This window comes from Gobio gobio (assembly GCF_949357685.1).
Source record: "Gobio gobio genome assembly, chromosome: 12".
NCBI classification, from domain to species: Eukaryota; Metazoa; Chordata; class Actinopteri; order Cypriniformes; family Gobionidae; genus Gobio; species Gobio gobio.
Genome location: NC_137105.1, coordinates 27406866 through 27423513, shown reverse-complemented (window position 1 = coordinate 27423513; position 16648 = coordinate 27406866). Strand labels below are relative to the sequence as shown.

Here is a 16648-nt window from a genome sequence, read left to right as displayed (position 1 = left end):
ATTTTAATTTATTTTTCAAGGTTGGGCCTTCTTTATTAAATAACTGATTAACTCATAGTATGCCTCTGCTAAAAAGCATTTTTTAAAGAATAAAGATTTATTGTAACCGGCATAAAACCTGCCAAATCAAATGTGTATGTCAAGCAGACCCTGCAAATGATTGTGAATAACGCTAGGAAGATGGAAGGATGTTGTAATTGTTCCAAATATATAATAGGTGAAAAGTTGTTTATATAACAGGGACCAATCCAGCTACATCTGTTTGTGAACGCAAGATAAGTTCAGAGAGATTTTGTTGATTTGTCAATTTGTTGATGTTTGAACCCTTTTTAATAATTGTGTTCGAGTCCCTCGGTTGTCCTCAATGTGAAAAGATGGATCTCTAAGTCATACAGTCACTACTGGAAAGAAAAATCTTTCTGAAGAACATCATTGGCCAATTTAACTGCTCAGGGCAAACAAGGTGCCTCACATGATCCAAGTTAGCCGTTATTCTTTCTCCAATGTTAAAACCAGACCCTAGTATCTCCCAATAATAAGACCATTTCTGATTAATAGAAAACTAAAGACAGGTGAGTTTCATCAGGGTTGGATTAGGAGCAAAATTCTGCAGGACACTGAACCTGAAGGGCCAGAATTGAGAACCCCTGATGTAGCGTGTCCCGGCCATCGGCAAAAAGTTCTGCAAACACATGAATACATCATGTAAATAGACAATAGTGTGGGTATTGGGACAGGCCCAAACTCATGCGGGGGACACGTTGATGTGTGTGGAAGGCCACAGTTTCCTAAGTATGGAGGGAATATTATTTAAAAGTTTTTTAATTTTAGGCAAACGTGTGTGTGTGATTTATTATATAAAAAAAATTAATGACAGAGCATGCAAAAAGGTCTTCATTCAAGCTCCATTGTATGAGTCGGATGTGGCATGTTGGAAACATGGCCTTTAATGATTTTACTTCAAAAGTATTATGTATAATGGTGTATGCTAAATTATTTGCATTCAATTTATTAATCTTTTATTAATTATTCTTTATATATTATTATTCTTTTACATGCTTATTTCTTTAATCATTTATATATTACTATAAGCTGTTTATGTTTGATTATTTCCAAATTCAAGATCTTTGCGGTCTCCTCTGTGCTGTATGATCGAGTGGGTTTATTTTTTTAATCAGAATGTATTACATGATGTACCTTTGTATCGAAATATGTCTTGTTTCCAACTCTTCAGACATAAGATAATGCAAGATCTGCAATATTCTCTTAAAGGAGTGAAAACAACACTTCATATATCCATTTTCTTCTATCTTTGACATTTGACCAGTCACTCTGACCTAGCCGTTAACCAACTATGACATTATGGATGTCTGTTTGACCTTTATTTATTAGACCAGACCAAAAAAAGTTTAAGAGGTTGTAAGTTTCCTGCATATATATTCGTTGCTCTTCACTTCTTTTGTCCTTTTTCTATACTCTGATCTTCACAAACTTCATTTCTTAGATACAATACCTTTGATTTTATTATAAACTATTATTTACTTGATTAGTTTGATCTTTAAATCGATAAGCATGCTACAAACATTTAAATAAGGAATATTTAACCAGGAATATTCCTTTCAGCTGTCAATGAGTGTGCACTGAATATAGTGTATTCATGAATAATAAAAGCTTCAGACAACAAAATCAAATGTTAGAAGAACAGTTTAATCATACAGTCACAATTCTGCTTCAAAAAAAAATTGTTTTTCTCATCTAACATCTGGAAATGTACATAAGGCCACCTGAAAATGTACATGACTTTGACAGTGTGACAAAACTCATATGTTCATATTTATATAATTGACAATATCTTACAATTATTTTGCTTACAAGTTAGTGGCTGCTCCAAAATACAGCACTCCTTTATACAAAAATAATTATTGTGTCGTGTGAAATTTCCATGGTAGCAGGTAGGACCAAAGACAGCCCCATGTTTTTTTAAATTCATTAATTTAATTTTATTCAACTGCCACAAGTCAAAATGACAATGTCAACAGAAGGCGTCACTGCTCCAGGTACATAAAGAGGCTGACCTTTTCCAAAAACTGATTAAAAACAAAACCCTCTTGAGATTGTGATGCATAAAAAGTTTTTTTTTTTTTTTTTTTAAATAATGCTTGTCCAAAGAAAACTGTATACATTATATTCAAAGGGAAAGGAGTGATGAATATTCACACATCAAAATGCACAGTTTGCTAATTTTTCTTCCCCAAAAAGTGTAAAAGACATTCCATTTACAGCATTAACGTTTACAAATGTACAACTGTACAGACAAAATAAAAGCAAATCACTACGCAATTTAGCCTGTCCAACATTACAACTAGATTCTTTTTTTTTTCTTCTATTCAACTAATAAACTTACACTTAACTCCACATATACTACATGTATTCTACATTTATTCATATGAAGCAAAAGAACGAAAGCCATTAATATATTAGCCATACAGAAACATTGTGCAGCAGAAGACGGCAGCCCCATGTCCATTGTCTAAAATAAAAAAAAAGTATACTCCTGCACAATCAATTTACGCCGCACATTTGACCCGACCACACATCTCGCGTTCATGAAAACAATTCTGTTCTACTTGTTCTGAAGCCAAACATCCTGGGATCACACCAAGGACAGGGACGCCTACCTCTCAACTTTGCTCATCTAAAACTCAAGCACCGTCTCCCCCCACACCCGAAAAACAGCAACAATTTAATATTTACTTGTACATAAAGATGCTATACATTTTGCCTAAGCTATTACAATGTAAAGAGATGATAATCAGTACATAACCATACTGTTTCTAGGGCAGTGCTAAAAAAAAAAAACCAACTACTCGACAGACAGACGTTTCACAAACATGACAAAGAAAAATCATTCCGTTAAAACATTAAATCCAGACAAAGCATGCCAAATCTCCCCATCCCCTCAAGCCTCACATATCTCCCACGAACCCCAAAATAGAAAACTTATTCCAGGTTTTATCTGTCTACCATGGTATCGGTCTCATAGCTGTATAAAATGGCAGGAGCTCTGGTGTCCTTAGAAGTCATTTGAAACACAATAGTGAACCGAGACAATAGCAGTGTGGAACAGACTTGGTCAGCAGGGTCTAGAGTATATTGCAACTAGACGCATACTCTTTAGAAAAAACAACAACAACAACAAAAAACACCAAAGATGGAGCAGTTAGTCAAATGCACATGAGGGAGGGAAAGAGAAGAGATGGCAAGTGCAGCCACGTCAAACCACTTCCGAATGAAACCACTCCCATTTAAAGGCAGCAAACTCTAGGCAGCAAGTCTCTATGATTGGTTGTGGATATCTTAAATCCAACTAACTCAGTGGCACAGCAGACTTGTTTACAAGCAAGTTTCTTGAAGAGCAAGCTGACTGGTTCATTATTTTTCATCAGCAGCTTTGGCTAATGTACCATAGTGCTAAAACAGGACTTAAACGTACCACACTTCTTAATTATGCCATTAAGACGTCTGGATATAAAAACAAAAATAGAAAAGGAAAATTATTAAAAAGGATCACTCAGTTTGGCCTTATAAAGTCACTTGCTGGTGTAAATTGTAAGAACTGTAAATTTTCAGCAAACATTTCTTTTTCTACAGAGAATGTACAAGGTTAAAAAAATTTACAAGATATTTACTAGAAAACAAAAAGGAAACAGTCAGTTACATCAATTACATCATAAACAAGGGTGTTGTGCTTTACTCAGGAAACAGCTTACAGACCATGCACTCGCTGGTGGGTTTGAGGGGAGGGATGGTAACAACGGAGATTGCATTAGGGACTGGTCAGATGTCTGTGTCCTTAGGTGAAGCACACTTCTTTTCCTTTCATTTTTTGGTAAAACCCCTAAAGGCTATGACGGAGAACTCCATGGTGGAGCAGATGCCCGTAAGAAACGTGGTTTTGAGGGAAAGGGGTGAAGGTTGGGTGCCAGGCCCCTACATTAGCCCGTTGGTGGGGCCCCCAATGGGGCCTAGGTCTGATCCACTCTTCATGTAGTACTTCTCCAGCTTAGCCAGGATGTGTTTTCCATATGTGTATTTACGGAGAGTGGCAATATGGGGCCGAATCTGGAATTGACAACATGAATCGTTCAAAAGACTGTGATTATTACATGTCATTAATCATTCCTTCAATTATTTAACTAATGTGACAAAGCATTCTGTGCTTATACCTTGTGCATGATGATCTTGCGTTGGGCAGGCTCAGCCATGTCAATCATCCTTTGCACCACATAATTTGCATACTGGTCCTTCATCATGGTGTAGAGGGCACTGTGAGGGCCGTCCTTCTGACAGCAGACTTCATCGATGAGTAGGGCCCTCTCTGCACGGGACGAATGAATCACACACTTCTCTACAACATTACTGTAAGAGACAGACATGCATACAAAAAAAAGTTCAGATGTAATCTACATATCAGTCCAATCACAGCTCCAACGAAACGTTGCATTTATCAAATCAGATCTTCTTTTACCTTGACATGACACCTTCAAACAGTGGAACTTATGGCACAACAATGCAAAGCAGTGAGACCAAATTCAATGGCTATACCCCTTGCATGTGTACATTAGGGTTGCCAACAAATATGAAAAACTAAATTGTAATTTGTCACTTAAAAATTCAGTTAGGAAAAATATTATGCAGATTTTTTTAAATCAACAGTCCACAATAGTGCGACAAATATAAATGTAAATATAGCTGCAAGCAGCAATACCGGGGCCAAGCGCAAAGAAGAAGACAAGACATGCCAAAATGGCTGGCAGTGTCAGATCAATTGGAGCAATGAGCAATTAATCACGTTTTAAGATGATTTTAGGCAAAAGGCTGAAAAATGCATTGTAGTCTGAGAGTGTCAGACCAACTGCAACAATTAACAATTATACAGTTTAAGAAGATTAGGCAAAATGGCTGAAATATCATATATTGAGTCACTGATAATATAAGTTAATGGTTTATCACTTTTGACCAATAGGTGGCACAGTTACGAAATTGATGTGGTGCAGTCAGAATAAGGGAACAATGACACATGCAAAGGTTGATGCCAATATGTCAAAGCATTGCAGAGATACAGCCTCAAGAGTCATTTTGGCATCATGGCTCAAATTCGTCGCAGCGATATACAAAAAAGGTTTTGCCTATAAACGCAAAATCCATAATATTTTCTTGGCACAGCCTGAAGATGATACGATTAAATTTTGGTGAAAATCGGACAAACGGCCTAGGAGAGTTTGAAGAAGTAGTTTATTAACAAATAGCAAGATGGAGGACAGGAAGTTTTTTACCAAGTATGGCAAAATTTATATTTATGTTCTCAGCAGTAGCCAAGGAATGTATTATGACCAGTTTCATTATTATAGACAAATTTATTCAAAAGTTATTAGCCTTTTTGTATATCTTGTTATACATTTTGACCACAAGGTGGCGCTGCCCTGAAACCTTTTGAGTACCTTCAGGGCATGGTGCAGAACTCGAACACATAACGAGTTTCATAATTATACTCCAAAGCGTTATTAAACAAAGGCCTAGAATTAATTTTTTTCATAATCCTGTATTTCATGTTTTTTCTATTATTGTGCCACCAAGAGATATGATACCACCATTTTTTATGTGTCCTCGGAGTGAGCCCATACATATGTGTGTCGATTTTGGTGAAAATATCTCATTTTGTTTTTGAGTTATAGACATTTATATGAAAAAACACATACAAAATTACTGACACCTGACTTTGATTGGATTTTACTTCCCCTTAATGTCAATATTTTGACATTTCGGTATTAACACTTGGCTATCGACCTATGTTTCAGAACTTCTGACGCTGGTTTTGTCTTGGTCAGACTAGCATTCGAAGATATCCGCTAATGTTTTTTTAGCGCTAAGTTACCATGCTGCGAAATCTGGCAAGTCTGGTATCTTTGGACTTGGCAAGGATTCAGGAGACAAAAAAAGGTTACTCCTATGAAAACAAGTCAACCACACCCAAAGTTATAAGCATTTGGGAGGGGCAATCTCCACTAGGTGGTGCTGTTTCTAAACCTCTCAGGTTACCTCAGGGCATCGTGGTGATGACCCATACTGAGTTTTGTCAACCCTATGTCAACCAAAAATGTATTACTGAGACCACAAAATATGGCGGAAAATGAATACTTAAACAATAATACTTAAACAATAGGCTTAAACAATAATATTTTATACAGACTAAACATGCTCACACACACAAACACACATTTTGTTGTAGATACAGATATGTGAAATATATGGTGGGAACAAAATGTTTACTGCAAGTTTTTTTCAGGTTTCACATTACTCATCATGTGGCACAATTGTCAATACCAATACTTCAATAGAAAGGAAGTGATGCATTTTACAAAATGTGATTGTAAATGTTATAATAGTGATTTTATAATGTCTAAATATGAATTACAGATCAATATTAGGGAGTAGTATGAGCACAAATTGATGACAAAAACTTAGTAGAAGCTGTATCGTTAGATTTTAGCTCAGCATTTTATGTAATGGATCATAAATTATTGCTGGATAAATTGATTGTTTAATATGTGACAATGACTACGTTTACATGGACAACAATACTCCGATATTAATCTGATTAAGACCATACTCTGATTAAGAATCTACCATGTAAACAGTGATTTCTAATTACCTTAATCTGGTTAAAGTCATACTTGAATTAAAGGTCCCATGGCATGGCATTTTTCTATTATTTTATAGTGTTTACTGAGGTGTACTTATATTGTTAGTATGATTTTTACATCATAAAATGTCATAATTTAGAAATAAAAGGCATTTTTTCTATATTGCTGTTTGCCCTGTGGCTGACTGCCCTGTTTCAAGAGACTTCAGTAAAAACGCCCACTGTTGTGATTGGCTGACATCTTTGCATTTTAAATGAGCGGAGGGTGCGTGGTTTAACGAGGCACGAGCAGGCACGAGTTTGCCAGAGACGGATGGACCTGTGTTCACTTCTCATCAGTTCTCTCAGCATGTCTCAGTTCAGGGTGAACTGTTGCAGTTACTAGCATATACTTCAGGTTATTTGTTTATTTCTAGTCGGAGGGACTGTCACTCATGTGGATCAGCGCTGACTCGAGACGCGAACCGTTTAGAACGATTCAGTCCGATTTGGTGAACTGGTTCGGTTCACTAAAAAGAACCGATTCAAAAGAATGATTCGTTCTCGAACCGGACATCACGGAGACGGAGCGATTGCTAACAAAGTTATTTATAGTAACTACTGAGTTATGAGAGCGCTGTCTGTCAGCGCGAGTTTATTGTGTTTGTATCTGAGAGTTTTGAATAAACACGAGTCCCAGTCACGCCGAGTCCGTCTTCATCATTATTCTACCAACTTTGTAACACATGCAATGCACCATTACAGCGAGATGAACGAGTTAGTAAGTGTTGAGTATAGCATTATTTCTAGATATGTTCCAATCATATGAAAAGCGTCAGTGACGCGCATTGAGTAACGTTACACAGCGCAAACAAAGACACAACAGCAGTAATCGAATGTAATCCAGTTTATTGTGGGGAAAGCTGGCTAGCCTAGCCCAGATATGCTCATGCTTACCCTCCTTCTGCTTAATCTCACTGCACATTTAAGACTGTATGCACATTTAAGAACAGATAGACGCGACGAGGACGTACAAAAACACTGACTCACAAGATAGAAAACACCTTTCTGTCGGGAGAGAAGCCGCAGTGTGTGCACAAATAATAAATAATTAGCTACACATAAGAAATTAATGATCACAGATCAGAAGGAACTGAAGAAAGACTTCTGTTTTCATTTGTACATCCAAACACTGAGAAACTGCCAGCGTTCACTCGTTCACAAGTAATGATCTCTCGAGCGCTTGCAAGGGCGTGCCAGATTCTCTGGGCGGAGGAAAGGGAGGTAACCGTTCCTGCTTGGACGTCAAACCAGGAGACTTCAGGATTGGCTCGTCTGGCCTGTCATTTTCTCAAAGGCAGAGAAAGACAGCCAGAACTCGGTTTTACACCGATCAACATTTCTATACACTTGGGGACAATATTCAGGCTAGGGGAACTCATATTAATGTTGAAATACCTCATAAAATGAAAATTTCATGCCATGGGACCTTTAAACAAAAATCGAATTAAGACATGTGGAGTATGCCTATTTTAGTCGCATTATCGAAGTGCATTGTAGACATGTATACACCTTAATCTAACTATTAACGTCGTCGTGTAGGAGTTTTCGCCGCATTTTGTGACAGGACACACACACACACACACCAGGCAAGTGCAGAGCGGAGGAGGGCCTTGGAGCGCGAGCCCCTGTCCTTTTTAAAAATGTATCAAAAGTGCCCCTCTCAACAATCATCAATAATATTGTGACAAATAAAACAGAATTTGAATTATAATTAATATAACAGCGCGTACAAAACAGTAACAAGGCACTCAAATGTCCCGTTTATCTTTTACGTATCTGTCAGTTTGAAATGTCGTTGCCATGACGTGTTGCTATGGTTGGTGCGTGTCTTGCTTGACTGCTCATTCTGACACTGCCTCCTCTATATTTTTTTCTTTGTGTTGTAATATGTAAAAGTACATTGTAAAAGTAAAATACAATAAGTTTGTATCTGTAATCTCAGATTCATACTTGTCTGCTTACAACAGCGGTCGAGAACCTCTAGGCTCGCGAGCCATATGGCCATTCAGTGAACGCCTGTGGCTCGACGGCAGAAAAAAACAATCCAAACAATCACGATTTTGAAACCTCAATTTTCATCATTAATCAAAGCTATTAATCGAAATGTAGGCTGTCAAGAAAGAGAAAAAAAAAAACTGAAAGACACAACATATAATATTACAAAAATAAAACAACGTAGCCTATATATATATATATATATATATATATATATATATATATATATATATATATATATATATATATATATATATATATATATATATATATATATATATATATATATATATATATATATATATATATATATATATATATATATATATATATATATATATATATATATATATATATATATATTACATTAAAAAGTACAAAAATCACTCATTTTTATAAAGGAACACTGTCCGACAGCGACACCCGCAGGTAGCCTAAAGTTACAGCGGTTTGCCTGAGCCTAATGATTTTAACAGACCCATGAAAGTCGCACTATGATTGGCCGTCGGGTGGCATGGAGACGTAATTCGACGTAATGGAGACATTAATCGAGCTATGTTCTATATGTAAAACGGGAACATGAACGGAATATTCTAAAATCAACTCATGTAAACACCTTAATCAGATTATTGTCTTATTCAGATTAAGGGCAATAATTAGATTACTGCTGTCCATGTAAACATAGTCACTGTTTATGTTATTATGGAAGTTATTCAGATTTTAAAGAGCAATGTGGTGTTCCTCAAGGAAGTTGTTTAGGACTATTATTATCATCATCATTATTTTATCAATGATCTTCCTCCTGTTTTAAACTGTGCGCAGACAGTCATGTATTTTGTTTTGAAAACCACTGCACAACAATGGACTATAATATCTGGAGGAATGAAAATTTGGAATGATTTACTATCAGATATTATAAAATGAGTTTTACAAGGAAGGAACATTTAATGGAATTTGTTAATGGGATTTGTATGTTTAATTTTATTGTTGTTGATTTAATTAGGGCCTGAGCACCGATGGTGGTCTACATGCCAATATTTAGTCAGTTATAGTGCCACCTGTGGGCAACAGTAAACTGTGATTAACTCCTCATTAAGATTGAACCAGAATCATATTTGGTCAGTGTAATCTTAAGCCTTAGTGATGTAAAATTTCAAAGATCTTGAGTTTTGTTGAACTGAGTTTTGAGTTTTGTCTATGGCATCCTGACAAAGTCTGATGTTTCTGCAAAATTTTAGTTAGTCATAGTGCCACCAGCTGGTCAAGTCAAGTCACCTTTATTTAAATAGCGCTTTCAACAAGTCCAATTGTTTCAAAGTAGCTTCACAGTGTTAACTATCTAACTATCCAGCTAATTTCAATTTTCATATAGTGTCAATGCGGGCAGAACGGTAATATATTTGAAATTGAGATGTCCCCAACTGAGCAAGCCAAAGGCAACGGTGGCAAGGAACCAAAATACCTTTCAAGGCCAGAATGGAGAAAAAGAAACCTTGGGAGAAACCAGTTTGGGTGCCAGTTGTCCTCTGGCCGACGAACAAACAGTGTATGATTATAATTCTGGCAACATTACAGTTCAGAAGTCATATTAGATAAATAGATATTCGTAAGATTATTCGATAGATTGGAGTCGTCGTGCTGGAGACGGGTTTAATGAGGGTGTCGTTTAGATGCAGCATTTACAGGGCAGAGTTTAGTTGACAGGCTCTCTTTAGACATATCAGGGATGCATTGGTCATGTCCAGGTGCAGGTCCACCATCTGATCTGAATACAGCCCGGTAGCAGGAAGTGTGGCAAATACAAATGATTGATGTAGTCCTCCTATTTTTATATTCTTAAATGCATATTGGCCACCGTGCTCTGTGTTCCTAAAGCCCCAAGGTGGTGGTGGCACAGGTGCGAGATCCCTTTCATTGCTCTTGCAGCTTTAATGTAGTTTTGTATTTTTTACTTTTTGGGACCTCATGAAGAGTAGTCACTGCCTAGGTACTGGCTAATGGGGATCCAAATAAACAAATAAACTTAGATCATAGATGGGAAAGAGCATTGACGGCAAAACAGGCAATTTAACTAAGGAAAAATATGTTTTTTTTGACAGTTTTAACACATCTCTGCTTTTTTTTAGGTGTCCTCAAAGTGTGCCCAAAAATATATGTGTAAAATGTGTTGTAAATATCTCATTTTATTTTAAAGTTATAGCCACTTATATTTATTTTATATAGAGAATTGGCTGGATTGATTGGATTTTTTTTTTTTGCCACTTCCTTCCAAAATGTTGGCTTTTGGTCATTATTGTTTAGCTATTGACCTATGTTATGTGTCTTGAAGACATTCGCAAAGGTTTTTTAGGTGCTAAAATACACCTTTTCACATACCATAAGGTGAAACCTGGCATGTTTGGTATCACTGGAATTCAGCAATGATTCAGGAGTCTAAGGAGGTGAATGCTCATTCAGGGCATTGTGCCAATGACGTATACAGAGTTTTTTGAGATATGCCAGTGTCCTCATAGACTATCATGGCAACCTGGATGAAGACAATGAATGCCCATTGTCATCTGACTAATGTTTGGGTGCCTGTATTGCCATTTTCACGTGTTTTTCCCCTGTTATAGCGCCAACAAGTGGTTAATAGTTGCGATTTTTTTCATGTGATCTCAGACTGAGCTCACATACATGTGACCTGAATTTGGTGAAAATATCTCATTCCGTTCACAAGTTATAGTCATTTTAGTAAAAGAGGTCACGGTTACATCAAACATTTTGGCTCCCCTTAGCGACCATGAATCAAAATGTGTTTTTTTTTTTTATAGTTATTGATAATCACTCTCCAGACAACATTTCTGCAGTGATTTGGTTCTGATCAGGTTAAGAACCTGGGAGTAATTTGCAAAAGTAGGTTTTACAAAAAACCTAAAATATCTCGAAATTGGCGCCTGAAGGGCGAGCAAATCCGAGGCATGCGTTTTGTCCGCCTTGAGCCAAGGATTCCAGCGATATAAGGCACCCGAGGCTATGCCTTACGGTTGAGGAGTTATGAGGCGTTTCGTACTTTTGATCGCCGTTTCGTACTTTTGATCGCTGTAGCGCCCCCGTCAGGCCGATCGGGGTGTGCTTCGGTGACGTCAGTAGTCGTTGTGAGTACTACCATCCCTGCAAGTTTCAAGTCTCTACGACTTACGGTTTGGTCTGCCCGATCAGTTTAAGCTGGAGAATGATGCATCATGGGAAAATGAACAGTTACAATAGGGTTTCAGCCTGACACCTGACTTTGATTGGATTTTACTACCCCTTACTATCAATATTTTGACTTTTGGGCTCGCGACAGTGCCTAACGACCTATGTTTCCGAACTTCTGACGCTGGTTTCGTCTCGATCGGACTAGCGGTTTCGAAGATATCGGCAAAAAAGTTTTAAGCGCTAAATTACAACGGTGCACAAACCATACGGCGAAACCTGGCAAGTGTGGTATCGTTGGACTCGGCAACAATTCAGGAGTCTAATGAGATGAGTCTCGTGAAAATAAGTCAACCACGCCCAAAGTTCTGAGCCTTTTAAAAAAAAAATCTCCACTAGGCGGCGCTGTTTTCGAAACTTGTCAGGCTACTTTGGGGTATCGTGGTGATGACCCATACCGAGTTTTGCAACAATCCGTTCATGCGTTGATAAAATACAGCATTTTAGCACATAATTCAAGATGGCCGACAGCCAAAATGGCCGATATGGTAAAATTGGATATCCTTCGACTCGGCATGACGTCCCGAATCTAACGAGGCCCCTTTTATGATATTTGGACAAACGGTTCAGCAAAGAAAAGCTAAAATAGCCATTTTTCGTATCTCCAGACCAGTAGGTGGCACAGCGCCGAAACGCTGCATGTGGCCTCAAGTCATGCTTATGATGACATGTACCAAGTTTGGTTTGAACACGATAAAGCGTTGCGGAGATATTGCCTTAAGTGTGTTTTTGCAAACGTCATGTAAAATTTGTTCGCGCGTTTATCGAAAACGATTAGACGAATCAACTTGATTTGCAAGATTTTTTGTCAATATTGTCTGAAGATGATCTGGTTCAATTTTCGTGCAAATCGGATGAACCGTCTAGGACGAGTTCGCAAAAGTAGGTTTTTCAGTTAATTGAAAATGGCGGGAAAATATCCAAGACGGAAAATGGCGTCATAGGGTGCAATCGAATTGGCACGAGCTCAGAAATTAGAGGAAAAAAGAATTTCGTTTCTAGCCCTTACGGTTCAAAAGTTATTAGCATAAACATGAGTACACATTTGGACAGGTGGTGGCGCTAGAGGGATTGAGATAGAGACACCAAAATTGCCATGGTGATATACCAGACCATCCTCTATTAGTGTGCCAAATTTCACAACTTTTTACCATACGGTTCTATGGGCTGCCATAGACTCCCATGGCGGAAGAAAAAAAGACGGGAACGGTTTCAATAGGTGCCTTCGCACCTTCGGTGCTTGGCCCCTAATAAAAAGGGCATAAAAAGGGTCTAAAAAGGCCTATAAAAAAAAGACTATAGGGTCTGAGCACTTGATTTTTGAGCTGCTGGTTGCAAAAACTTTATCAAGCCTGGTGACATGTGCATCGGAGAGGTCAGAGGTCAATTTTTGCATTTTAATCTCTTTTATCATGGAAAAGTGGTGTTTTTTTTTTTACCTTTTAAACTGGTATGCCTCTACTGATGGCCCGATCTCCGTCAAAGTTTGCACGCGTCTTTACAATAATGCGACGCACATGGTCAGCCGATTTGGTGAAGTTCTGCGCAGAGCAGGCAATTTTTAGTCATTTAAATGTCATTTCGCATAGGATTATATAGAGCATTTTTTTCACCTTTATAACAGTTAAAGCGCCACGGCGGCCATAAAAGTCTGCAAGCCTCTTTAGGGTCACGTGACGCATGCGCACGCGTGATTTCGTGAAGCTGTATGCAAATCAGGCAGGAAGAGGGCCGCTTTCAGGCATTTAATGGGATTTTCCATAGAAATACATCATTGTGACCCCTTTTTAACCGTTATAACGCCACCAAGTGGCCAATCGCCACGTTCTTTTTCATGCGGCCACAGAACGAGCTCTTACATATGCGTGCTGAGTTTGGTGAAAATACCTCGTTCCGTTCACGAGTTATAGCCAATTTAGTAAAAGTGGCTCCTCCCCCTTCCAACGTTTTGGCAGCCCTTAGGGACCGTGAACCCAAATTTCCACTTTTTTTTTATAACCTTTGACAATCAGACTCCAGAGAATCTTGCTGCGCTGGTTTGGTTCCGGTCGGGCCAATAACCTAGGACTAGTTTGCAAAAGTAGGTTTTGCAAAAAATCCCAAATAGCCGAAATTTTTCCCACTCTGACGAGCAAATCCGAGGCATGCGTTTTGTCCGCCTTGAGCCAAGGATTCCAGCGATATAAGGCACCCGAGGCTATGCCTTACGGTTGAGGAGTTATGAGGCGTTTCGTACTTTTGATCGCCGTTTCGTACTTTTGATCGCTGTAGCGCCCCCGTCAGGCCGATCGGGGTGTGCTTCGGTGACGTCAGTAGTCGTTGTGAGTACTACCATCCCTGCAAGTTTCAAGTCTCTACGACTTACGGTTTGGTCTGCCCGATCAGTTTAAGCTGGAGAATGATGCATCATGGGAAAATGAACAGTTACAATAGGGTTTCAGCCTGACACCTGACTTTGATTGGATTTTACTACCCCTTACTATCAATATTTTGACTTTTGGGCTCGCGACAGTGCCTAACGACCTATGTTTCCGAACTTCTGACGCTGGTTTCGTCTCGATCGGACTAGCGGTTTCGAAGATATCGGCAAAAAAGTTTTAAGCGCTAAATTACAACGGTGCACAAACCATACGGCGAAACCTGGCAAGTGTGGTATCGTTGGACTCGGCAACAATTCAGGAGTCTAATGAGATGAGTCTCGTGAAAATAAGTCAACCACGCCCAAAGTTCTGAGCCTTTTAAAAAAAAAATCTCCACTAGGCGGCGCTGTTTTCGAAACTTGTCAGGCTACTTTGGGGTATCGTGGTGATGACCCATACCGAGTTTTGCAACAATCCGTTCATGCGTTGATAAAATACAGCATTTTAGCACATAATTCAAGATGGCCGACAGCCAAAATGGCCGATATGGTAAAATTGGATATCCTTCGACTCGGCATGACGTCCCGAATCTAACGAGGCCCCTTTTATGATATTTGGACAAACGGTTCAGCAAAGAAAAGCTAAAATAGCCATTTTTCGTATCTCCAGACCAGTAGGTGGCACAGCGCCGAAACGCTGCATGTGGCCTCAAGTCATGCTTATGATGACATGTACCAAGTTTGGTTTGAACACGATAAAGCGTTGCGGAGATATTGCCTTAAGTGTGTTTTTGCAAACGTCATGTAAAATTTGTTCGCGCGTTTATCGAAAACGATTAGACGAATCAACTTGATTTGCAAGATTTTTTGTCAATATTGTCTGAAGATGATCTGGTTCAATTTTCGTGCAAATCGGATGAACCGTCTAGGACGAGTTCGCAAAAGTAGGTTTTTCAGTTAATTGAAAATGGCGGGAAAATATCCAAGACGGAAAATGGCGTCATAGGGTGCAATCGAATTGGCACGAGCTCAGAAATTAGAGGAAAAAAGAATTTCGTTTCTAGCCCTTACGGTTCAAAAGTTATTAGCATAAACATGAGTACACATTTGGACAGGTGGTGGCGCTAGAGGGATTGAGATAGAGACACCAAAATTGCCATGGTGATATACCAGACCATCCTCTATTAGTGTGCCAAATTTCACAACTTTTTACCATACGGTTCTATGGGCTGCCATAGACTCCCATGGCGGAAGAAAAAAAGACGGGAACGGTTTCAATAGGTGCCTTCGCACCTTCGGTGCTTGGCCCCTAATAAAAAGGGCATAAAAAGGGTCTAAAAAGGCCTATAAAAAAAAGACTATAGGGTCTGAGCACTTGATTTTTGAGCTGCTGGTTGCAAAAACTTTATCAAGCCTGGTGACATGTGCATCGGAGAGGTCAGAGGTCAATTTTTGCATTTTAATCTCTTTTATCATGGAAAAGTGGTGTTTTTTTTTTTACCTTTTAAACTGGTATGCCTCTACTGATGGCCCGATCTCCGTCAAAGTTTGCACGCGTCTTTACAATAATGCGACGCACATGGTCAGCCGATTTGGTGAAGTTCTGCGCAGAGCAGGCAATTTTTAGTCATTTAAATGTCATTTCGCATAGGATTATATAGAGCATTTTTTTCACCTTTATAACAGTTAAAGCGCCACGGCGGCCATAAAAGTCTGCAAGCCTCTTTAGGGTCACGTGACGCATGCGCACGCGTGATTTCGTGAAGCTGTATGCAAATCAGGCAGGAAGAGGGCCGCTTTCAGGCATTTAATGGGATTTTCCATAGAAATACATCATTGTGACCCCTTTTTAACCGTTATAACGCCACCAAGTGGCCAATCGCCACGTTCTTTTTCATGCGGCCACAGAACGAGCTCTTACATATGCGTGCTGAGTTTGGTGAAAATACCTCGTTCCGTTCACGAGTTATAGCCAATTTAGTAAAAGTGGCTCCTCCCCCTTCCAACGTTTTGGCAGCCCTTAGGGACCGTGAACCCAAATTTCCACTTTTTTTTTATAACCTTTGACAATCAGACTCCAGAGAATCTTGCTGCGCTGGTTTGGTTCCGGTCGGGCCAATAACCTAGGACTAGTTTGCAAAAGTAGGTTTTGCAAAAAATCCCAAATAGCCGAAATTTTTCCCACTCTGACGAGCAAATCCGAGGCATGCGTTTTGTCCGCCTTGAGCCAAGGATTCCAGCGATATAAGGCACCCGAGGCTATGCCTTACGGTTGAGGAGTTATGAGGCGTTTCGTACTTTTGATCGCCGTT

The 16648-nt window shown here is 38.9% G+C and overlaps 1 protein-coding gene across 6 annotated transcripts in view; it reads right to left on the bottom strand.

Moving 5' to 3' along the window:
* Positions 1–1687: 1687 nt before the first annotated feature.
* pum2 (pumilio RNA-binding family member 2) overlaps positions 1688–16648 on the bottom strand; it is a 243473-nt gene continuing 228512 nt past the window's right edge. For all 6 annotated transcript variants that reach the window (XM_079831666.1, XM_079831668.1, XM_079831667.1 and 3 more), the window contains 2 exons: positions 4227–4419; positions 1688–4122 (listed from right to left, as the gene is read on the bottom strand). In XM_079831666.1, coding sequence (XP_079687792.1) covers positions 3991–4122; positions 4227–4419 — 325 coding nt within the window. In that variant the 3' untranslated portion in view covers positions 1688–3990. The remainder of the gene's footprint in view (positions 4123–4226; positions 4420–16648) is intronic.